Raw genomic sequence first — 24206 nt, forward strand, 5'->3', positions numbered from 1 at the left:
ATATTATATATATATATATATATATATATATATATATATATATATATATATATATATATATATATATAATATATATATATATATATATATATATAATATATATATATATATATATATATATAATAATATATATATATAATATATATATATATATATATATATATATATATATATATATTAATATATATAATATAATATATATATATATATATATATATATATATTATATAATATATATATATATATATATATATATATATATATATATATATATATATATATATAATATATATATAATATATATTATATATTATATATATATATATATTATATATATATATATATATATATATATATATATATATATATATATATATATATATATATATATATATATATATATATATATATATATATATATATATATATATTATATATATATATATATATATATATATATTATATATATATATATATATAAATTAGACTAATTACACAAATTCTATTTCTTAGTTTAATGCGGAATCTTACACTCTTCACGGAAGACCCGGAGACGTCTTATCCAACACAAGATGCAGCATGGGACAGGTTTGAGAAGGTCTTTATGGCTCTATCTGGGCTGATCACATATGCACCTGTCTTTAAGGACTACATCTACCAGGGTCTGAAGGAGCTTTATGAAGACAATATCATGTACCTGGAACTAAGAGTCGGACAGTCCAAGGTTTGTGACTGATAAACCACATCACCATAATGAAATCTATATGTGCACGCTCTCAAATAAAAAATTGTATATGTTATAATTATGTTTAGGCATATGAACTCGATGGCACTACTCATGACAGAGCATGGTCTCTAGAGGTCTACAGAAACATCACTGAGCAGTTCAGAGCAAATCATCCAGATTTCATTGGATTTTGTTTAATCTTCACTGTCCACAGGTAAAACTGCATAAAATCAAATTAATTAACAAATAAATGGTCTCTCTGTCCTGTGTGTGTTTTTTTACAGCCATTAAAGAATTACAGCCTTTAAACTAAATTACAATTCATACAGTGTTTTTTTCTTTTCATAAGATCATAAGCCATGTTAGTTGATTTCATAAAGACACTTTAATGGTTACTGTTTCTAAAAAAAGAAATGACATTTCCACTATCGCCAAATTACATTTTTCTTTTCCCAAGTATGACGCCACTAGACTAACAAGGGTGAAAATGATGATGAATTTATGGAGAAACAATAACTCGAGATTACAAAAGCAAAGACACATGCCATTAAATACTACAGAATAAAAAACATTTAACACTGTCATTTTAATTCAAAAAGACGAAGAACTATATTGTCTAGGAGTTTTGACAGGAAGATTTAATATACTGGTAACACTTTACAATACGTGTGCACACATGTGCATTAATTCATGTTTAATTAATGCACAGATAATCACGAGTTAATGTATAATTAATGAAGAACTAAACACTTTATTAATGATTACATCAGCAACTAATGAACATTCTGTATGATTCATAGATTAACTGATCAATAAACTGTTATTAGTTAAATGTGTCATAATGTATTAATTCCCTAATAACCCCTAACTAATAGTGTAAATTAATGTATTAATTACCAAAATGGGTTCAAGCCATGTATAAATGTATTTATTAACTTGCAGTTGTCTGCTTTAATTAATCATTAGCTATAAGTATATTACTTAACAATTAGTTAATAGTCATAACATAAATAAGTAAAGTCATAACATAATGATATCTTTGCAAATCATTAGCTAATGAGTAATTAAAGCAGACAACTGGAAGTTGAAGTACATAGCTTTGACCACTGTGGTAACTAACACATTTAATTTACACTATTAGTTAATAAAATAAGTTATTATGGAATTAATACATTATGGAACAATTAACTACTAACAATTTATTGATTACTTAATCTATGAATCATATAGAATGTGCATTAGTTGCTGATGTAGTAATCATTAATAAATTGTTCATTATCTGTGCATTAATTAAGCATGAATTAATGCTTATTTGTGCACACGTATTGTAAAGTGTTACCAATATACTTATGCCTGGGCTTAGCCTAAACCAGGATTAGGACATAGTTCAATTAGGACATTTACTTTTTATAAATGTACTGTGCATCTTGAGACAAAACAAAGGCACTGATGTATTTTAAGATCAGTCAGTGCAAGTTTCTTTCAGTTGAAACAGCTCAGACTTATATTTTAGTCTAAAACTAGACTTAAGCCTTGTCTGTGAAACCGGAGGTAAGAATATTATTTCAGATGCAGTATTATATTCACATTGATCTGATCTGAATGCATTTTTACACAGGTCTCTAAGTGTGTCTCAAGTGAAGCAGGCAGTACAAGAGGCCATTGAAATGCAGAGAAAATATCCAGACATTGTCGCTGGATTCGACCTGGTAATCTCATCTTTGACTTATGTTACTGGTGACAGCCATGTCACCAAAATGCAATACTAAATATGTTACCATCTGCACTGTGCAATAACAAAGCCAAAATAACTGAACCAGGACTTAATATTAGCTTTCTCTAATTTGATCAATTTATTGCTGTAGGTAGGTCGTGAAGACACTGGAGGATCTATCTGGTACTTTCGAGATGCCTTATCACTCCCTTCAGAAATAAAGACACAACTTCCTTTCTTTTTCCATGCTGGAGAGACAGGTCAGTGAATGTAGCTTTTTGAAGCTACATTTAACTTTTTAAATTTTGAATCAATTGCTTGACAAAATCAAAGCACCACTCACTGGTCAAAATAGTGTGAATCCAACAAAACCTCAAAACAAACGCAAAAACATCTATTGTTCTTATGCTTGCTGAAGGTAATGACTGAAAAGGAGTTTGCTTTTTGTGGGTGGTTTTTTTTTTTAGATTTGGATGGTACAGATGTTGACAGGAATGTGTTAGATGCTCTGCTGTTTAACACAAGCCGCATTGGACATGGTTTCGCACTGGTTCATCATCCCCTGGCCAAGCAGCTATCCAGGACGAGAGGAGTGGCAGTGGAGTTGTGTCCCATTTCCAACCAGGTGCAGCTGAGTTGCAAAACTAGGCTGACCATATGTCCTCTTAGTTACTTTTTATGGAAATGAATGCATTGCGTTACTTTTTCTCACCTAGGCAGGGCTTACTTATTCATTTTTACAACAAAACAGCCTGAAGTTACATTTTTGGCAAATGTAAAAGGAGGGTAAAGGCCCTTTGACGCTCAACACAGGGACAGTACAAGTAACTTGTAACTTAGGATGTAGAGAGAACAGTCAAAGCAATGCAATTACACTTATATATAGTGTATGAAGACTATAAAGAGCATGTCAATAAGAAAACAAAGCCTAAACCCAGACATTTAGATTTATAAATCCTGGCCAGGACAGGAAAAAGAGGATGTATGGTTACCCTGCAAAGCACATGGAACCCAAATAAAGTCCTAAATATTATTTTTAGCCTGCTCTTCCAGTGTGAAAAAACTATATTTGGACGGACTTATCTTGAGCAGAACTGTCTCAATAATGTCTGTGTGATTGATTAAATCAGCAGTGTTTTTCCGTCTTCTCCAGGTGCTAAATCTGGTCTCGGATTTGCGAAACCACCCCGCCGCTGTATTAATGTCAGATGGTCATCCCATAGTGGTGAGCTCAGATGATCCTACTTTATTCGGGACAACAGGACTCTCCTATGATTTCTACCAGGTCTTTGTGGGTATTGGTGGGTTGAGCGCGAATCTGGGGACTCTAAAGGAGCTTGCGATTAATTCAATCAGGTGACTGATTTACTTATTCACATACTTTAATTGGAAAAGTCATTTTAGTTATGTAGACTTTTTTTTAAAGGTTGCACTTTTCCCCTTTATTAACAGGTACAGCTCTTTGTCATTACAACTACAAAATAAAGCTATGGCAGTATGGAAGGAAAAGTGGAACAAATTTGTAACAGAAAATACATCACCATGACAAACAAAAGAGGAGAGGACTGTATTTTTATTATTAGTTATCTTATGAATCTGGGGGTTAAAAAATTATTATTTGATTGTATTACAGATTGAAAGTATTATTTGACATAATACATCTTTGAGATTTGTCCACAGCATTTATAATTATCTTTATAATTACAATTATCTGTATCCTCCAGTGCTGGTTTCTGCACTACTGAATTAAAACTTCATATTCTCCTTTCTGGTCAGCACTGATCGCCAGACAGTGTTTAGTGCCTCTGTTCTGTATAGTGAGTCTTTGGATATGTGTCCAAAAGATGATAAAAGTTGTTTTTGGAATATGCCAGGCTATGTGAACATTCTGAGTGCATTTCTCTTCATTACATTGCTAAGATACTTCCTTCACACAGCCACACCTGAGTCAAAACACATGAAAGAAAAACTCGACATGGGTTTCCATGGCTGCTTTTAAATAGCCTATAATATAATATTTAAGAAAACGATCAACACATTTGCATGTGAATGTGGCTTACACGTATTCCTTTCAACATTCTCTCCTCTGTACATATCCAACCACAAGAATTCCCATTGCAGAGGGACTCCTGGAGAACAGGCAAAGGACAGATCTGTTAAATTGTTATTAGAATTTAGCAATATCAGATCAACAGAGATCAACTCCAGAGAGCCCAGTCATAGCCATAAGGCAAAGTGAAATACTTTGTCATCTGCAAGTCATAGTAATTGACTGTATCAAACACGGGGCTCAACGTACGGTCAGACTGAAAATGTGCAACCAGAGGTTCTGCCCTATGAGAAAGAGAGTACTTGAGAAACTGTTTACATTTTATACATTTTTTTTAAACTGGGGGACAGATTTTATCTAGCTGTTTCATTTGACCATTTGACATGGAACCACATCCCTAGTGGCAGCCTTAAACCCTGAAATTCTGGCCTGGGAAAGTAATTTTTGCTCTGAAAACATCTACAGAAATTGATGAATGCATCATGCAAGATAGATGTTGAATTTCAGAGCATTAATGTAACCCACTGAAACTCACCCGTGGTCTCGAGTGTCCGACAGCTCCCAGTTCAGAGGCAACTGGTCAGTAAGGAAGGCATTATAGCCATGTTTCTGAAAGAGATCCTTAGCCTGCCTCTGGTTGTCCTCAGAAAGTTCAACAGTCCATTGCTTGAAGAGATTTGAGTTTGTGAACAGCTTCTTTGCTGGCTTCTTCTCGTTACTTTTGGGCTTCTTTCTTCTGCAAGAATATGTGTTCATCAGATATTTAAAATATAAAACTGAAGGAAGTATATATTAGTAACTCACCCACTGCATTTAAATGCATTTTCCTTCCTCTGTTTTCAGTTATTCTGTCATTGGTCCTGTTGCTTGTGGTGATTGTGTAAAAGTGTAGTATGATGCTTAGTCACTGCGACAGAAGGTTTGCACCGAACGGCCTTAACATAAATTTCACAAAAAAGATATAGCCTAGATGTGAATCTATATTTACATGAAAAAAACACCCCAGATTTAAAACTCCACACAGATTTAAAAAAAAACACTCCAGGAGTGCTATATGATGGAAGTCAAAATTTTCACCAAATTTACCTTTGTTGATGTAAAACAACAGTCTGGATATTCTGCTTAGTAAATGATGAGAAAATTGCAATTTTTGGATGAATTATTCTTTTAATAAACACTGACATTCTGTGACAACATGTTCTATAGCTGGCTATATGAAACAGGAAACAATTTTATCTCTTTCAGTACATGTCTGCATTTGCATTTTTGCCACTAGGACTCAGCTAGCGTGAATACTAGCATCTTAGCTGTGTTTATATAAATTGATTATATCTTTCATTTCAAAAGTCCTGAATTACATTCTGTATCTTCCAGTGTTGGTTTCTGCACTCCTGAAGAAAAACGTTCTTTTCATACTTTCCTGTCTGCTCATTGCTGATCTCCAGACAGCGTTTGGTGTTTCTGTTCTGTATGGCTTGTCCCTGAAAATAAACAAAAATATGAATTTCTTAAGAAATGTTTAGATTGTTATATACATTAGTATCCTATTTTATGTTTGAGGTGTAATTATTTGTTCACCTGCTTGAAGTCCCAGTACATGTGTTTTGGTTTTTCAGTGTCTGAACACCAGGACAGCTCTAGAAACCTGCCCGAGCCGGGATCAATTAGACAGCGGTTCCTTTTGTTTTTAAAAGACTGAAGGGGATACGCAAATATCTCACCATGTGCCATATAATAAAATATCTGTAATGAGAAACTTGAGTGTGTCAAATATTCCCCAAAATACAGTTGAAGATGCAAAGAGGAGAAAAGAAGAGAACATATCACCTGTGATTCCATGAAATGACATGGATATAAAATGGGAGTGTTTTTCTCAAGTGGCCCCTTATCCAAACATAACCTTGTTTGCAGATCATTAATCAGCTGTTTTGATAGAAATAATGAGATTATATTAAGCCACCAAACCCGTAATAATTTTCCTGTGCAACTGATCTCTTGATTCATAGTAAACTGTCACTCACCACTCCGTAAGCTAATACATTTATGGGATTTAACTCAGCATAGACATTTTCCAGATACCATTTGAATGGTTTGCATTTCAGCCTCTCTCTCAGTTTTTTTCTCTCTGATACATCACCGATGTCTATCCCATGGTTCTGTGGGGTAGAATCAACATCCAGTACTCTTAGAAATGGCCTTGAAAACCCAGAATTTAATTGGCTGAATCTTCTTTCATTAGAACTATACCTGTATGGGAAGACCCCAGACGATGTTCACATTTGTCTTGTATTCATCCATCCAAACTTCTGCCACTCTAAGAGCATTTCTCTTCATTACATTGCTGAGATCAGGCATGTAGGGTTTGTGTGCCCTCTCGATATGAGCAATTTTAGAGCAGGGTACAACCTCTATACTTCCTCCACACAGCCACACCTGAACCAAGACACATCATAGGAAAAGATAACTGTGCACTATGGCTACCATGTAAATATAATATATAAAGTATCATAGGAAATAATAACTTAAGAGAATGCTCAATGTGTTTTTACGTGCGTGTGAATTACCCGTATTCCTAATTCAACATTCTCTCCTCCGTACACCTTCATGCCTCCATCCAGAGTCCCAATCTCACCAAAGAACAGACGATCAACCACTACAATTCCCATTACAGAGGGACTCCTGAAGAACAAGGAAAAAGGTGGATCTGTTACACTATTAACAGAGCAGAATTTCACACAAAACATCACATTTACAGCATGACTGCCAATGAAAAAGAATAAATTTGTTTATATCTTAGACACAGTATTACACAGCACACACTCACTTTTCTGGCTGTGAAGGATCGTTCTGATCGTACCACTTCTTTGGGAATGCTACGTACGTGCACCAGAGAGCCCAATCAAAACCATGAGCGCTGGCGAAATAGTTTTTCACTTGCAAGTCATAGTAATTGACTCTATCAAGCACGGGGCTCAGGACTAGCGTACGGTCAGCCTGGATACGTGCAAGCAGAGGCTCTGCCCTACAAGTCAGAGAGTACTTGAAAAATCTGATTTCATACTGTCATTGTGTTCATTTGTCTGTGATGATTGTTCACACCAGTGTTAACTAAAACTAAATAATATTTGTACAATTTGTAACAAAATATGAATAAATACTTTAATAATGTATAAATAATGCTAAAATAACACTGCTTCACACCAGTTATGCAATATTACTTTAAGACACTTTACTTTAAGAATTTCATCTAGTTGAGCAATTTTGAGCAGTGTCACACCATTTGATATGAACCTCAATGTGGGCATCCAAAATGGCAACCACATCCCCAGTGGCAGCCTTCCACCCTGAGATTCTGGCCTGGGAAAGTCCTTTCTGCTCTGAATGGGTCACCATCTTCAGCAGGCCTGGGTGCTTCTCATTGATGGATCTGATATAAACATGTAGCTGTGTTTTCAGATCTTCTGCAGAAGAGATACATACAGAATTAATAGCTCATTTTGTGTACAATATTAATCTGAGACCAGAGTTGGATTGGGTTTTGAAAGAAACAAACCATTTGTGCTGTGGTCGTCCACCAGTATGATCTCTTTGAGCAGGTGGGCTGGAGTTCTGTTGATGATGCTGCAAATAGCTCTTTGAATGACAGACAGAGCCTCATCCAGATAAATCAGTATCACGCTGATGGTGGGCAGATTGTCGGGGTATTCACGGTCAATGCATCTACAGAAATGGATGAATGCATCAAGACAGATATTGAATTGCAAAGCGTTTCTGTAAACTGGTAAGACTCACCTGTGGTCTCGAGTTTCCGGCAGCTCCCGGTCCACAGGCAACTGGTCACTAAGGAAGGCATTATAACCATATTTCTGAAAGAGATCCTCAGCCTTCCTCTGGTCATCCTCAGAAAGTTCAACAGTCCATTCCTTGAAGAGGTATGAGTTTGGGAACAGCTTCCTTGCTGGCTTGTTCTCATTTCTCACTTTAAGGCTTGTCTCTCCTGCAAGAATTATGTGTTCACCAAGTATTCATATCTAAAACAACACTGAAGCAAAACATATACTGTACTCACCCACAGCTACTAAATGAGCCTCCAGTTTGTCCAGCTTGTTGAGGAGAAGTGCACTGTGTAATGAGAAGTTCTGCTGGACTTGGTGGAGTTGTTTCTCTTGAGTTTGGATTTGCCTCATCATCAAACGAATACAGAGAAACACCACAGCAACAGACAAGACTGGAAACAAACTCTTCACACAGCTTAATCTCATGATTTGAACTCTCGAGCACGGCTATCATCACAGAAAGCCTTTTCTGTAGTCGTGGTCTGATGAAAGACTGTTTTCTTCCACTAGTTACAGTTTTTCTGTCGTAATGTAGCGTCAATGATGCTTAGTCACTGTGACAGAAGGTTTGCATGCAACAGTCTCAATGCTGATTAGCTTTCTTTATTAAATGTAACATACATTTTACATAATAAACACAGAATACACAGGATAAATCCTAGATGTGAATCTATATTTACATGTTTGCAGATCATTAATCAGCTGTTTTGATAGAGACAATAAGGATTGTATATGAAATTGTGAAACCAATTATCTTGTTTCATAGTGAACTTTATGTCACTCTATAACCATGGGATGCCCATTCATGGGATTTCACTAAGGATAGAAATTGCCAAGTTTTTGTAAGTAGGGTCATTTTTGACTTCATATCAATTTTAAAGAGTGCTTAGAGAGTGACATAAAACCAACAGCTAAACAGAAAGAACTAAACCAGGGATAGGCAACTTCGGTTTGTCCAGCTTGTTGAGGAGAAGTCCACTGTGTAACAAGAACTTTTACTGGGCTTGGTGGAGCTGCTTTTCCACCAATTTATGTTGTCCAAAGATTTTCTAAAGGTTTTCCTTTTTGAGGCATTAGTTATTTGTGAGGCTGTCACTGGTCCATGTTTTATGGTCAAAGCTCGGTGCCTATAATGTTTGCTGTCTGAACTTAATCACTTGTTCTTTATCAACCGTGCTAGACTGGGAGGAAACCAGGACATTGAATCCTGGTAGAGGTGGTAGAGTTGAATATCAGGTATCATTCAGTAAAAGGAACCAGGTAGGCATGCACCACAGTACATCAACGGTCTATCTGAATAGAACTATAAAAATGATAAATTAGAAATAAACTTGCGAAATCATAAAATTAATTAATAACAATTAATATAAAATGTGTTTTACGTGTTATTTAATTTAGCCTTGATTTAATGATTATAGATGGCTCTTGTTATATTAATAATTATTGTATGTAATAAAAATTGATAAGGACTTAAATAAAGTTCACCAAACTCAAATATACTCAACGGTACAAAACTACAATGCACATTGTATTTATCAGAGACTCTTAAGTGAGATTATCATTGTGAGATTGTTTACAAAGAGTTCATAAAACAATCTGCTTCTGCAAATAAATCCTGCTTCTTACAAGTTACAAAATTGTTTTAATAAAACAATTTTAAAAATTGAAACATCAAACATACTTTACAATGCAAAACTACACTTTTCACACCTAGGTCTCTCAGACCAAACCTGACAGAATAAATACCTCAAGACTTCTAGAACTGGCCCTGAAAAAATCTGTATTTTGAGCTTCCAGTCCAGATGCATTTGGTCACTGAAGATGGCATTATAGCCGTATTTCTGAAAGAGTTCCTCAGTCATCCTCTGATTGTCCTCTTTTTCTTGCTTCATTGCTGGCTTCCTTTTATTTCTCACTTTGAGGCTTCTTTCCTGTAGAAGAATTTGTGTTCATCAAGTATTTGAAGTCTAAAACAACACTGAAGCAAAACATATATTAGTAAGTCACCCGCTGCTTTTAAATGAGCCTCCAGTTTGTCCAGCTTGTTGAGGAGAAGTGCGATGTGTAATGAGTTCTGCTGGACTTCTCTTGAGTTTGGATTTGTTTCCTCATCAAACTCATATAGAAAAACTCCACAGCGACAGAAAATATTGGGAATATTCTTTCACTGTTTTCCCTTATTCTGTCATTGGTCCTGTCATGCATGTAACAACTATGTGAAAGTGTAGCATCACTGATATGGATTCACAAAAAGGATAAAGCTGTGAATCTGTATTTACATGAAAAAACACCACAGTTTCAAGACTCACAGATTTCAAAAGAAGCGCTATGGTGGAAATCAAGGATTTTTTTTTTTTTTTACAGAACGACTGAAACTTTGACCTTTATCACACTTAGAACACCCAGAAAACAATTCGGACATTCCACTAAATATCTTCTTTTTTGTGAGGCTGTGTAAATGATAAAAATAATCATTTTTGGTTGAACTATTGCTTTAATATACATTTGACATTCTGTGACAACATGCCCCATTCTCATTCACTGTGGCTTTCAATTACTCAAGTTTTGTTTGAAAGAGAGAACTCGCACATGTTTACATAAAACTCTATTCTGAAGAACTGAAACTGGCACTTATTTACCTGCACTGTATGTTGAAAAGGGGGTTTATCATTGATTTAAGTACACTGTAAAAACATGTTTGAACTTACGTAGACTACAAATATATGTAGGCTAATATGTTCTGTTGCACTTTTCCAGGTTTTCCCAAAACCTTTTTGTCAGCCGAATCCGTTAGTATCCACTGAGATTTCACAGTTCTCTGAGGTCATATGACATGCAAGAAGTTTGACAATTCTACTTTCATCAGTCATATAATATGCAAGTTATTTTTTAGCACCTAATCTTTTTCAGTTCATATGTGCATTCACATTTTTATTAATAATAATTTCTATGATGTTTCTCCAGCATGTCAGCTGTATTTACATAAACTGATTATATCTTGCGTTTCATAAATCCTGAATTACATTCTGTATCTTCCAGTGTTGGTTTCTGCACTCCTGGAGAAAAACGTTCTTTTCATACTTTCCTGTCTGCTCAGTGCTGATCTCCAGACAGCGTTTAGTGTCTCTGTTCTGTATGGCCTGTCCCTGAAAACAAACAAGAATATGAATTATTCCAAGCATTGTTTAGATTGTGATATATGGCAGTATCCTATTTTATGCTTGGGGTGTAATTATTTGTTCACCTGTTTGAATTCCCAGTACATGTGTTTTTGTTTTTCAGTGTCTGAACACCAGGACAGCTCTGGAAACCTGCCAGAGCCGGGATCAATTAGACAGCGGTTCCTTTTGTTTTTAAGGGACTGAAGGGGAGGCGCAAATATCTCACCACGTGCCGTATAATAAAATATCTGTGATGAGAAACTGAGGTGTGTCAAATATATTTCCCAAAATACAGTTTGAAAATGCAGAGAAGATAAGAGATTACCTGTGATCTCATGAAATGACATGGATATAAAATGGGAGTGTTCTCTTCAGATGGCCCCTTATCCAAACATAAACTTGTTTGCAGATCATTTATCAGCTGTTTTGACAGAGATAAGGACATAATATTAAACTGCCAAAACTTTTTATCATTTTTCCTGTACAAATGATCTTAGATCTCAGACTTAAATTTGATCTTGATATAGATATGGAACTATATGTCACTCACCGCTCCATAAGCTAATAAATGAATGGGATTTAACTGAGTATAGACATTTTCCAGATACCATTTAAATGGTTTGCAATTTAGCTTTTTTCTCAGTTTCTTTCTCTCCGATACATCACCAATGTCTATCCCATGGTTCTGTGGGAACAGGAGAGAACAGATACACAGGGTCATTTGCAGATCATAATAACCAGAACAAATTCACACAACTTACCAGTTCACTTTAGAGGTCTCAAACTGAACCTGTTAGAATCAACTGATCTTGAAAATCCAGAATTTGAGTGGCTGAAACTTTTAATTAGATCTACCTGTATGGGAAGACCCCAGGCGATGTTCACATTTGTCTTGTATTCATCCATCCAAACTTCTGCCACTCTGAGGGCATTTCTCTTCATTACATTGCTGAGATCAGGCATGTAGGGTTTGTGTGCCCTCTCGATATGAGCAATTTTAGAGCAGGGTACAACCTCTATACTTCCTCCACACAGCCACACCTGAACCAAGACACATGAATGAAAAATTCAACACAGTGCGCTAGGCTACCATGTAAATAGAGTATATTACAGAGGTAATACTTGACGAGTGCTGTTGAATTGTTGAAAAACAATACACAACTGAATTGGTAATGTAGCCATGAGGCGTGTGGTTGTTACAGGTGTGTTTTACACCTTGAGATTATATTGTTCAAATGTTTTATTTCAAGAATGTCATGTTTTCGTCCTTCAAATGCTCATGTGTACAATTAATTGCTTTCGCATCTCATCTCAAGCCTCTCAACTTTAAAATGTATTTTTAGAGCCAGTAACAAAAGCTTGAGTTATATGTATTTTTATGAGAGAGAGAGAGAGAGAGAGAGAGAGAGAGAGAGAGAGAGAGAGAGAGAGAGAGAGAGCGTGTAAATTACCTGAATCTGTATCAAGCACCATTACTAATAGCAAAATTGAACCTAAACCTGTTTTATCAAAAAAGACAAGGCGGCAACACTGACAACAATTGTTTGTCCATGCAGAGAGAGGTTTTATTGTCATGGATAATAAAAGGTAACAGGCCAGTGGTTTAATTACGGTTTAATATAGTATAATTTAGAAAAATTATATGTTTACCCGTATTCCTAATTCAACATTCTCTCCTCCGTACACCTCCATCCCTCCATCCAGAGTCCCAATCTCACCAAAGAACAGACGATCAACCACTACAATTCCCATTACAGAGGGACTCCTGAAGAACAGGCAGAGGATGGACTGTTACAATCACATTTGGCATGGAATACAGTATAAAATATTAAACCAACAACATACACTTACTTTCCTGGCTGTGAAGGGTCGTTTTGATCGTACCACTTCTGTGGGAACCCCACGTACGTGCACCAGAGAGCCCAATCAAAACCATGAGCAGATGCAACATAGTTTGTCACTTGCAAGTCATAGTAATTGAGTTTATCAAACACGGGGCTCAGGACCAGGGTACGGTCAGCCTGGATACGTGCAAGCAGAGGCTCTGCCCTTAAAAAGAAACAACTTCATACACCTTAATACAATAATTCAGTTTTAATTTGAGTTAAAAAAAAAATAAAGGTGGAGCATGATATTCAGCTAACTGAGCACAACCAAATTACAAAATAATCTAATTAAAATGAATTTTTAAAATAAAGCTAATTCAAATTATACTACAATATCGTATAGGACAATATGCAATATTGTTTTAAGAATATCATCTAGCTGAGCAAATATTTAGTTTATTGCCAAATACTGAAGTCAACTGAGCAGTGTCACACCATTTGATATGGACCTCAATGTGGGCATCCAAAATGGCAACCACATCCCCAGTGGCAGCCTTCCACCCTGAGATTCTGGCCTGGGAAAGTCCTTTCTGCTCTGAATGGGTCACCATCTTCAGCAGGCCTGGGTGCTTCTCATTGATGGATATGATATAAACATGTAGCTGTGTTTTCAGATCTTCTGCAGAAGAGATACATACAGAATTAATAGCTCATTTTGTGTACAATGTTAATTTGAGACCAGAGTTGGACTGGGTTTTGAAAGAAACAAACCATTTGTGCTGTGGTCGTCCACCAGTATGATCTCTTTGAGCAGGTGGGCTGGAGTTCTGTTGATGATGCTGCAAATGGCTCTTTGAATGACAGACAGAGCCTCATCCAGATAAATCAGTATCACGCTGATGGTGGGCAGATTGTGGGGGTATTCACGGTCAATGCATCTACAGAAACAGATAAATGCATCAAGACAGATGTTGAGTTTCAGAGCATTTCCGTAAACTGCTGAAATTCACCTGTGGTCTCGAGTGTCCGACAGCTCCCGGTCCAGAGGCAACTGGTCACTAAGGAAAGCATTATAGCCATATTTCTGAAAGAGATCTTCAGCCTTCCTCTGGTCGTTCTCAGAAAGTTCAACAGTCCATTCCTTCATGAGGTATGAGTTTGGGAACAGCTTCTTTGCTGGCTTTGTCTCATTCCTCACTTTAAGGCTTTTCTCTTCTGCAAAAAATGTTTCATTTTAAATATCATTGTCTACAGGAATTGCTTCAAATTACATTAATACAAACCAAACTAGTGATTAAAACAATACAGTGCATGTAAAAGTAAAACTAAAAGTACAAATAGTAAATTAAGTAAGTATTTAGAAAAAATTGTTATCATATTTTAAAAAAGATATTTAAAAAACATATTATAAAAAAAGACATCAGTAGCCTAGTAACAGCTGTAATTTCCAGGGAATGAGTTGGCAGACAGGTTGAGATCACATGATCAGATGAAAACTATTCTAATTTTTTTTTTAAATATCTTATACAGAAAAGTCAGGGCGAGCAAAGTATAAACTTAGAAAATAAATGGGTCAATTATGATTTCAAACCCATTTTTAAGATTGCTTAGGGAATAAAAAACATTTTATTTTTTAATCAAATTCGATTACTAAAAATATTAAACATTATTAACTCACCCACTGCTATTAATTGAGCCTCCAGTTTGTTCAGCTTGTTAAGAAGCTGTTCGTTGTTCTGCTGGACTTGGTGGAGCTGCTTCTCTTGAGTTTGGATTTCCCACTTGACCGAACTCATATAGAGCAACACCACAGTGACAGGCAAGACTGGAAACAAAGTCTTCACAAAGCTTATTCTCATGATGACCAGAACAGCAAAGATCTCACAGTGAATTGTTTTCTAGATGTCTTCTGTCATCAGGTATCAGTTACTCTGTGAGGCTGTCACTGGGTTTACATTGTATGGTTCAAGCTTTTGTAAAACTAATGTTTGCTGAGTTTGTGACACTAACATTAGTCACATTAATCATAAAATTGGGAGGGAGAAAACCAGGACACTGAATCCTGGTAGAGGTGGTAAAGTGGTTAAACACTACGATTTTTCAGTAGATTTTCAAATGCAGCCTGAACAGAACTATAAAAATTAGAGATTAGAAATAAACTTGCTAAAATATCCAATGGATATAAATATGTAAATGTTGAAATTGGTTTTAAAATGTTAAAATTTATTTCATGTAATTTTGCCATAATGTAATTATTACAGACAGCCCTTGTTATACCAATAATTATTATATTGTGTAATCAACATTAATGTTTTAAATTGAAAATCACCCAAATTAAGTTCACTAAACTATAAAATGTCAAATATACTTTACAGTGCAAAATTACAATGCACACTGTATTTATCAGTGAGACTGTTCACAAAGAGTTTTGCATTTCTGATTATTTTACAATGACATACAACACTAAAAACTTTCCTAAAAAGACACAGTATTACACATGAAGTTATCTTCTGAAGAAGCACCGTTTATCTGCAAACAAGGCCTACAATTTACACAGGCTATTTAACAACTTAACTGCAAACAAAAATCTTGCTTGCCTTGTAGGACTTTTTACTCTGAAAACAAAGTGCCGGTTAACTGGTTTTCAGTTTGATTTACATATTGCCTTCACAATACTTATTGTTGAATAGAAGCTTTACAAAAAATTAAGCTCCACCCCAGATGACTGTGGTGAGGAAAAGCTTCTTTTGTTCCCCTCTCCTCCACACGTGGCTGATTTTTAACCACTAGAGGGAGGCATCGCTTGAGCATTAACTGAGGGAATACAACACAAGTTTGCTCACACATGGTCTAACAACTTCCTACGGAGCCCCTTACGTCACCTGTAGAAGAAAAATAATTAATCCGTGGGGACGGTTTTGCAATTCGTTCCCTCAGTTTATAAACCGTACTCACGAATTCTTAAACTGTTCCATCGGTTTAACAATTCGTGCCCACGGATTAACAAACCGTGCCCACGAATTTCCAATCCGTGCGCTCAGATTTTGTAAACCGTACCCTCGGATTTTGAATCCGTACCCACAAAATCATAATCCGTGCGCACGCTTTAGCAATCCGTTCCCACGGTTTGTAAACTGCTCTCACGGATTTGTGGCCCCGCCCCCAAATTCAACCAGGACACCTGTTTAAGGGATGCATTGCATTGCATTTATTAAACTTTATTTCTCAGTAGGCTATATGAGATATGCAACACTGACAAAACAGAGTTTTTAGCTTTATTTTATATTAATCACCAATAGATTAGCTGCTAAAACACAATGTGTTTTATTCTATTGGTTATTAATGTAAAATAAACGCTAAAAAGAAGCCTGTTTTGTAAGTGCGGTCATGGTACCAAAATAAAATAATAAGTGAAGAGCGCTGTTCAAACGGCTTTGTTTTATTTAATAATATTTTTCAAAATATAAAATTACCTGAATTTAAAGAAGAAGGTAAAAAACAATACAAAACAGATAATGTACAGGTTATGTTGCCATTCCTTTGCTCTCAAACTAAATGCAATGTAATAATAGCCCTTATTTAATAATATTTAATAATAACATTAATAGTGCAGCATGATCGTTACTTTAAAAAACAAAAACTAATATTGAACGAACAAAAAATACTCCAAACGTTTTTCTAAATTAACTTAAAAAAAACGAAACGAAATACAATCACTTTGTCATTACATGCAAAACTGAACTATTTTAATAGCTGAAACAGTAGTATAAGCTGTTTACGTCATAATACTTAAAATATTATTTTATTATTTATAGGCTAAATAAATGAGTGAACAAATGTGTTTGTGTACTATTCATTAACATGTAGACTCATTTTGGCGATTTTAAGCTTTTCACCCAGAGTTAGATACATGCTGCACTATTAATGTTATTATTAAATAAGGCCTATTATTACATTGCATTTAGTTTGACAGCAAAGGAATGGCAACATAACCTGTACATTATTTGTTTTGTATTGCTTATTACCTTCTCCTCTCCAAAACTCGTTTTTTTTTTTTAATTCAGGTAATTTTATATTTTGAAAAATATTATTAAATAAAACAAAGCCGTTTGAACAGGGCTCTTCACTTATTATTTTATGTTGGTACCATGACCGCACTTACAAAACAGGCTTCTTTTAAGCGTTTATTTTACATTAATAACCAATAGGATAAAACACATGGTGTTTTGGCAGCTAATCTATTGGTGATTAATATAAAATAAAGCTAAAAACTCTGTTTTGTCAGTGTTGCATATTCTCATATAGCCTATACTGAGAAATAAAGTTTAATAAATGCAAAACAATGCATCCAGCACTTAAACAGGTGTCACTTAAACAGCCACAAATCCGTGAGAGCAGTTTACAAACCGTGGGAACGGATTGCGAAAGCGTGCGCACGGATTATGAATTTGTGGGTACGGATTCAAAATCCGAGGGTACGGTTTACAAAATCTGAGCGCACGGATTGGAAATTCGTGAGCACGGTTTGTTAATCCGTGGGCACGAATTGTTAAACCGAGGGAACAGTTTAAGAATTCGTGAGTACGGTTTATAAACTGAGGGAACGAATTGCAAAACCGTCCCCACGGATTAATTATTTTTCTTCTACAGGTGACGTAAGGGGCTCCGTAACTTCCCAAATTTCTTTTGACAATTTTTTTTTTACTTTTTTGGTACGCCCCCCACCCCACCTTATGGTATTCCCAGTTTCAGTTTATACATTTCTCGTTATGCTATATTGTTACAAATATTGGATTCAATCTTGTTTCCTTTTAATTAGCATAGATTTTGTGAGTTTATGCATCCCAGTTTTATCATAATATAGCATAATAAGGGCAGTTTTATAAAGACCAGTCATTTTTGACCAGGAAAACTAAATAAGAAAAAGCTTTTCGGCTTCAAGGGTCATAAGAAAAGTGATGAAATGTGATACATAATATTTGGAAAAACTGATTTTAGCATATTACACAATCTTTATTTATTTAAAAAAGTGCATATTTACAAAGCTAAAATACACCACAAAAAAGACATTAAAATATTAAAATCAAAACAAAGAGTAATTTATTCCCTACATATTACTATAAGTGAAGAAGCAAAGTTCTCAAATTCTGGACCAATTTCAGTAAAAAAATATCCTTCTTACCATATTTTTCCTGCCATGAAAACTAAGAGATGCCTCATGTACATCGCTTGAACAGCTTTTGATTACATTGTTTCTTTAAAACAAGTCTGTTTAGCTTGCAGTAGCATTAGGGTGAAGGGGTTTGACTCGAGCCAGACGAGAAAGTCCTAAACGTAGGCCCTGTCCTGGAGATTTCACATTTGCGTTCTGAGACGCACCAGGACTTCGACCAACCAGACCTGGGAATGGAGTTAAAAAAAAATAAATTATACACTTTTTCTGTTTTGCAATGTTCTCGTCAAAATCCACAACTGCACAGTGATGATTTGAGCCTGTAGTCTCACCAGGGGGATTCCACTTAGGCAGTTTGGCCCCTGCAGGACTGGAGCAGACTGCAGGTTTAGAGAGAGGAGGAGTTGTGGGCGTCTTCTTCAGTCCAGACACAGGAGCAACTGGACTCCGGCAGACTGCTGGGCTGGGAGCTGTCAGAGAAATAAAGATGTTAGCGTAGCTGATACAGTTTTTTTTGCCAGACTGGAAAATTTAAAAACAGGTACCTGAGCTTTTAGCTTTTGATCCTTTTGTTGGATTTTTGTCTTTCTTTTCAGACTTGTTCTTTGCAGCCGGTGGTGCTTTTTTTTCTGTCTTCTGTTTCACTACCTTCTTTTTCTTTTTCACAGTGAATGCCTCGTCTTCACTCTCATCTTCTGCAGTGAAGTCTGCATCACTCTCTGAATCTGCAACAGCAGAAACAACCTTAAACAAATGGCCACATTTTGTATCTGAAGTATGAAATTTCATCATGTAAGCACTGAAAACATAAGCAGCAGAATCTAGCTCCATAATAATAAAGAGCTGAAGGTCCTCAGATTACCAGGTGTGTTCTGTGGCTGGTAGTCCTCATCGTCTCTGTTGTCCTTCTCCTTCAGTGGTTTTCTCTGCTCCTCTGAGGTTTCCTTCGGTTTAGAAATAGTGGTAGGGGAGGCGTCTATACTGATCAAATTCAATCCTGAAAATAGGACAATAATAAACACAAAGGTACATATGCATTAAAAATTACATATTGCAACATAATGTAACATTCATGAAACTCTTAAAAGACACATTGATTTTTACATTTTTAGATTTCAGTCAGAATTTTGTAGTTACCTAATTTTCTGCCATCAATGCTACAATTTGACAGTACAGGAGGAGAATCTGGACGAGGCTGACCTTCGCAGACTGTACAAAATCAAGGAAGTTATGTTTAAAGATTTTGATGCAAACACGCCAAATAAAGCTCAATAAATATGTACTTAGAATCTGTACAAATAATCAAAGAAGAAATAACCAGTTTGTGACCCTGTAAAAATACAAAGCAATTATTCATTATTACCTAAATGGCTGCTCTCAGCACTGCAATGTATTAGAACAGGTGGCGAACACTGAGGAGGCTGAGAACTGTCATGATCATCTGCAGAACACAGAAAGACATTAAATAACAGTAAAATATAGCACCACATCTGGATGAACTCTATAATGCTTTATTGTGCTAGAAGTACATTCACCTGTTTTGGTCATAGGCTCTCCATCCTCTGTTCTTGTAGAGTGCAGCAATGATAATGTTAAAGCTGTCTCCAAATCTCTTTCATAAAGTTTATCATTTAGAGATGTCCTGAAATTGCACAAAAGTCAAGAGTCAGTGTGTAGATACTATAATGTGTTTAAATAGAAAAGTCCATCTTTTGTGTAACCTCTTCCGGCTTCCTGAGCTAGTGAGATCAACAACTTCATTTGGAGATGCACTTGTAGTTTTGCAGTTTCTCTCAGAATCAGGGTCATTGACGGCAGTTCGAGCTTTTTTGGGAGGAGGTTTCACACAGGCAAAATCCTCATCTGAAACAAATCATGCAAACATGTTTATAGGTCTAACTAGCTTTCGTTCTGAGCATTACATTATAAATGTAAATCAAATGACTTACCATCGTCCTGGAAGTATGCGTAGTTGACAGCTTTCTTATTTCTGATGACAGGTAGACATCAAAACAAGTCAGTGACATTCCAATTTTCTGAACTCACAGTCATTGTTCATGAAATGTACAGGATATTAAAAGGCAAGACAAACAGCTGTCATACAGATGCAACAATAAGCACATATAGATATAGAAAATAACATGACAACCATAACCTAACAAATAGAATAACTCATTTTGCGATGAAGGGATGGACGTAACGTTATTTTGAAAACGTTCATACGCACCTGGATGGTCGGTCCATTCTTTAGATCAAAAAGAGAAAATAAAATGTCACGTTATGGCCCGTGAATATACATTCAAATACTGACACCCTCGCCGTTTTTAACAATCTTTTGTATTAACTGAACGTTATGCTGCAGAACAACCAGCAATCAAAATACCTGTAAGATTGAAAACATAACGTTCCTTTAGAAATTATGTCTTTGTGTCATAAGTTGTATATGCATGTTGTTTTGATACCCGCCTGAAAACAAACGACGGAAATTTATCTGAATACACGAATTTGCAATTCGTTAAAGCCTTTTCTATCGTTGTGTTTCCAGTTTTACAGTAGGTAATGGTTAAAAAAATATTATAATGATTTTATAGTTGTTATATGAATGTAAAGCCTCGACGAAACTTCTTCTGCTCGGTACAAGCTTTTGTGCGCTTTGTAAAAATCTCGAATCTGCGGATGTGGTTCTGCACTGACTAAGCGTGGAGGCGGGAATACGTCACACTAAATGTTTTCTTTTATAAATTAAAATGAACGTTATAATGGGGTTTTTATGTTTCTGTAAAAAAAATCTGTTAATTTTTATAATTGCTCTTGCGCTTTTAACAATATGGGCTAGGGGTTAAGTCATTTGGTAATATTTTGGGCAAAATAATTAATAAATAAGTTTTATTAGTTATTCTGATAGTATTTTATGTTTTATAGTGTCATAAAAAGAGCTTTTCAAAATCCCCTCTGTACAAAAACATTTTGGCTAGCTCTAATAGGTCGACAAAGTCTTACCTGGTTTTATCCCATTTTTAGACTTCTTTTCCAGAAATATGTATGTAAATCAGTGTATATTTAAAGTAACCTTTCAGAAAATTTTAATAAATCAACTAGGGATATTACTCAATATTAGTTAAAATGTTTACAAGTTTATTCACCTGTGATATGGTGTCTTGCTTTAACACTTAGTGTTCTCAATCAACTGCAAAGTCTAAATCCTCTGTTTACTTCAAGAGCACAGCATAAGCGAGCCATATAGTGTAATTTAAAGGTTTGCTCTCTGTAAAGCCCTTCCTCCAAAAATAACCAAAGTGTAGCCTGTGACGTTGGAAACAAAGCAGAATGTGGAAAGATTTATTCTTAGTCACTCAGAGACTGATGCAGATTGATATCTCAAATTGATTCTGTGTTCATTATTCACCTCTCATGATGGCAAAGTCAATGTTAAACCAGCTAAATTTCCAATGAGGAGTCCAGCAACTTTTTGAGTCTTACTTGCTTTTTTAAGTTTACTGAAGACAAATAAGACAACAACAAAGAAAAGAACCTATTTTCTTTCATCAAGAAACAAAATTGTATTTATTTAAAATGAGTATAACACTTCACTGCACATCTAACACTTAAAGCAAACATAAATACCATAAATAAAACATATGTAATTCATTAAATAAATAAATACTTTATTGGTTTGACAATTGTTGTCCACCGATGGTGTCCAGCACCAAAGACAAATTCATGGTGGCAATTGATAAAAAAACAAGTTTTGGTTCTTGGTGAGATGGAGATACACAATAGCCTAAACAAACTGTAGATATCCACATTTAAAAATAAAGGTTCTTTTGGGGCATTGATGGTTCTAAAAAGATTCATGGAATATTTAAATCGCACAAAAGGGTTTTTATAGTGGAAAAGGATCATTTTAATGCTCTTCACATTAAGAATAAATGTTGTTTTTTTTAAGGACTGTTCTTTGGGAAACCAAAATTGTTCTTCTATGTCATTGCTGCCAAAACCCTTTATTTTAGAACCTTTATTTTCAAGAGTGTACACGTGAAATTGATTTGAAATATACGTTCTCATCTTATTTATGATGAAAATATGATGTTGCCACACTCTAACGTTGGCGCATCGACTTTGCGCAAAGCAGCGGCGGTTCAACAGTCACGCCAAGGATGATCTGTAACTTTATCCGATAATTGCTGAAATCCGGGGACTGCCGGGGCTCGTGTCGTGAAAAAGATCCCACGGGTCATCATCGGAAGGGGAAACCAGGGTTTCCCTGGAGATGTTTTGACCCTCTGACGGCTCAAAGTCCAAGTCCCCATCGTCCTCTTGAGCAGCTCTGGAGTCTGACGCCTCTCCGTAGCGGAGCGCGTTCAGCGGGTCTGATGGATTCACCTGTCGGTTTCTCCTCTCCCGGTGCTGCAGGCGCTCCAGCGGAACAGTGTTCTTCTCTGATAAGAAGAGAGAGGACTGAGGGAGGTTTTGTCCCGCTATAAACACCTGTTTCGCCCCATCCAGGTTAAGCAGAATGCCATTCTTGGTGGAGTAATACACGTCCCGGTGGTTTTCCAAAAGTTTGTGGTGAAAAAGACAGTCTTCCTTATTGCAAACCGTCTGAAGGCATAAAAAATAAAAATAGTTAAATAATGAATAAAAATGATTAGTTTTGAAAATATACATGTTCTTCTCTCAAGAGTAAGCCTCTAAAAAGCAAATATGTGACATTTATGGTGAAAGAAAGAAAGAAAAACGCAGCTGTGGTTTTAAGAAGTAGCCAATTAAGAAATATTTAGCATTTTTACAATTCTTAACGTTTAAATGCGAACTTTTGTTTTACAGTTTGGGCTATAAATTTTGTAGATGTAACACTGTAAAAAGTGGTGACCTGCAATTGGTAGAGTTGTTTTAGTAATATCAAATCATACTTTTGACTTAAACCTTTATATACCTTTATTATACCTTACTTTTTATACTATATTTTCAACTTAAATGTACTTGTTTATAATAGATGAATACTTACAGATGTGAAAAGATTTCCTCCTGCATCCATACACAAAAATCGGTTACTTTTCACACCAAATATTGCCAGACGGTCTCTGCTCTCTGCTTTCAATAAAATTACACCTGTTGAATGCAGAAAATAAAGAGGAGTAAGCTGTGAAGAAACTTATTTGATAGATAACAATTATTATTCATGATTCAATCTTTTGAGAGCTTGATTTTTATTTGACTCAACTAATATCCAAAATATGGCTATTGTGCTGATCAAAAACAGAATACTCACTGTAGGACCCCCGGTTTGTAGTTTTGCGCACATGTCCATTCGGACTGATCTCCATGTAGAAGTTGTTTAAGTCCGAAGTGGTCTGAAGGTGGATGTACCTCCGCGGGTTCCCCCAGTTGGAGCCCAGGAGGGGAGAAGGGTTAGGGGCAGCATCCGCAGGTCTGATTCCCTGGAGAGCCGTGATCCACAGCGCAAGGACGGAGGAGTTCAGTATGTGCAGTTTGGAAAGTGCGCAACGCATCTTCACAGAGCGCAAAGTATGGATGCGTAAAACCAGTGTGCAGAGCTGAAGAAGTTGTGATGCGTGAAAGTTGGTGAGCGCGGCTATTTAAACGCATCCTGTGCCACTCCTTTACGCAACACTCGCCCGCAGAGCCAGAGGATGTGAGGAGGCGGCTTCAACATGTCCACCTTCTGTTTGTTATGAAGGTAGTTGACTGGTTAACC

The 24206-nt window shown here is 35.8% G+C and overlaps 4 protein-coding genes and 1 pseudogene across 4 annotated transcripts; 1 reads left to right on the top strand and 4 right to left on the bottom strand.

Annotated features, from left to right (window-relative positions):
- Positions 1-517: 517 nt before the first annotated feature.
- Positions 518-4654, top strand: ada2b (adenosine deaminase 2b). Its single transcript, XM_073838569.1, has 7 exons — positions 518-724; positions 814-941; positions 2346-2436; positions 2593-2701; positions 2909-3066; positions 3595-3797; positions 3894-4654. Exons 1-7 carry the CDS (start codon positions 518-520, stop codon positions 3985-3987), a joined length of 990 nt encoding a protein of 329 aa, XP_073694670.1. The 3' UTR covers positions 3988-4654.
- A 507-nt stretch (positions 4655-5161) lies between these two features.
- LOC141333531 (probable polypeptide N-acetylgalactosaminyltransferase 8) lies at positions 5162-8753 on the bottom strand (annotated as a pseudogene).
- A 2110-nt stretch (positions 8754-10863) lies between these two features.
- On the bottom strand, positions 10864-15197 carry LOC141333529 (probable polypeptide N-acetylgalactosaminyltransferase 8). The gene is given in 11 exon segments (XM_073838561.1): positions 10864-11473; positions 11572-11736; positions 11814-11909; positions 12039-12173; positions 12344-12549; positions 13066-13253; positions 13340-13537; positions 13810-13993; positions 14086-14252; positions 14325-14529; positions 14993-15197. Coding segments are annotated over 11 exon segments (1866 nt in total). The 5' UTR covers positions 15174-15197; the 3' UTR covers positions 10864-11332.
- A 3181-nt stretch (positions 15198-18378) lies between these two features.
- On the bottom strand, positions 18379-20947 carry rad51ap1 (RAD51 associated protein 1). Its single transcript, XM_073838563.1, has 10 exons — positions 20715-20947; positions 20437-20477; positions 20209-20350; positions 20023-20129; positions 19851-19928; positions 19625-19696; positions 19350-19484; positions 19033-19212; positions 18820-18957; positions 18379-18714 (listed from the first exon to the last, which is right to left on the bottom strand). Exons 1-10 carry the CDS (start codon positions 20729-20731, stop codon positions 18587-18589), a joined length of 1038 nt encoding a protein of 345 aa, XP_073694664.1. The 5' UTR covers positions 20732-20947; the 3' UTR covers positions 18379-18586.
- A 1419-nt stretch (positions 20948-22366) lies between these two features.
- fgf23 (fibroblast growth factor 23) lies at positions 22367-24000 on the bottom strand. The gene is made up of 3 exons (XM_073838579.1): positions 23760-24000; positions 23496-23599; positions 22367-23089 (listed from the first exon to the last, which is right to left on the bottom strand). The coding sequence occupies exons 1-3, from the start codon at positions 23998-24000 to the stop codon at positions 22658-22660; spliced, it is 777 nt and encodes a 258-aa protein (XP_073694680.1). The 3' UTR covers positions 22367-22657.
- Positions 24001-24206: the final 206 nt, after the last annotated feature.

Source organism: Garra rufa, chromosome 4, assembly GCF_049309525.1.
Source record: "Garra rufa chromosome 4, GarRuf1.0, whole genome shotgun sequence".
Lineage (NCBI taxonomy): Eukaryota > Metazoa > Chordata > Actinopteri > Cypriniformes > Cyprinidae > Garra > Garra rufa.

Coding starts and splice junctions, on each gene's coding strand:
- fgf23 (XM_073838579.1), bottom strand. CDS start 24,000: ATGCGTTGCGCACTTTCCAAACTGCACATACTGAACTCCTCCGTCCTT. Junction 23,600..23,759: donor TACAAACCGGGGGTCCTACA/GTGAGTATTCTG, acceptor TGCATTCAACAG/GTGTAATTTTATTGAAAGCA. Junction 23,090..23,495: donor GAGGAAATCTTTTCACATCT/GTAAGTATTCAT, acceptor TTATGCCTTCAG/ACGGTTTGCAATAAGGAAGA.
- ada2b (XM_073838569.1), top strand. CDS start 518: ATGCGGAATCTTACACTCTTCACGGAAGACCCGGAGACGTCTTATCCA. Junction 725..813: donor TAAGAGTCGGACAGTCCAAG/GTTTGTGACTGA, acceptor AATTATGTTTAG/GCATATGAACTCGATGGCAC. Junction 2,437..2,592: donor TTGTCGCTGGATTCGACCTG/GTAATCTCATCT, acceptor TTATTGCTGTAG/GTAGGTCGTGAAGACACTGG.
- rad51ap1 (XM_073838563.1), bottom strand. Junction 19,929..20,022: donor AGAGCCTATGACCAAAACAG/GTGAATGTACTT, acceptor TGTGTTCTGCAG/ATGATCATGACAGTTCTCAG. Junction 19,213..19,349: donor CCAGCCACAGAACACACCTG/GTAATCTGAGGA, acceptor CTGCTGTTGCAG/ATTCAGAGAGTGATGCAGAC.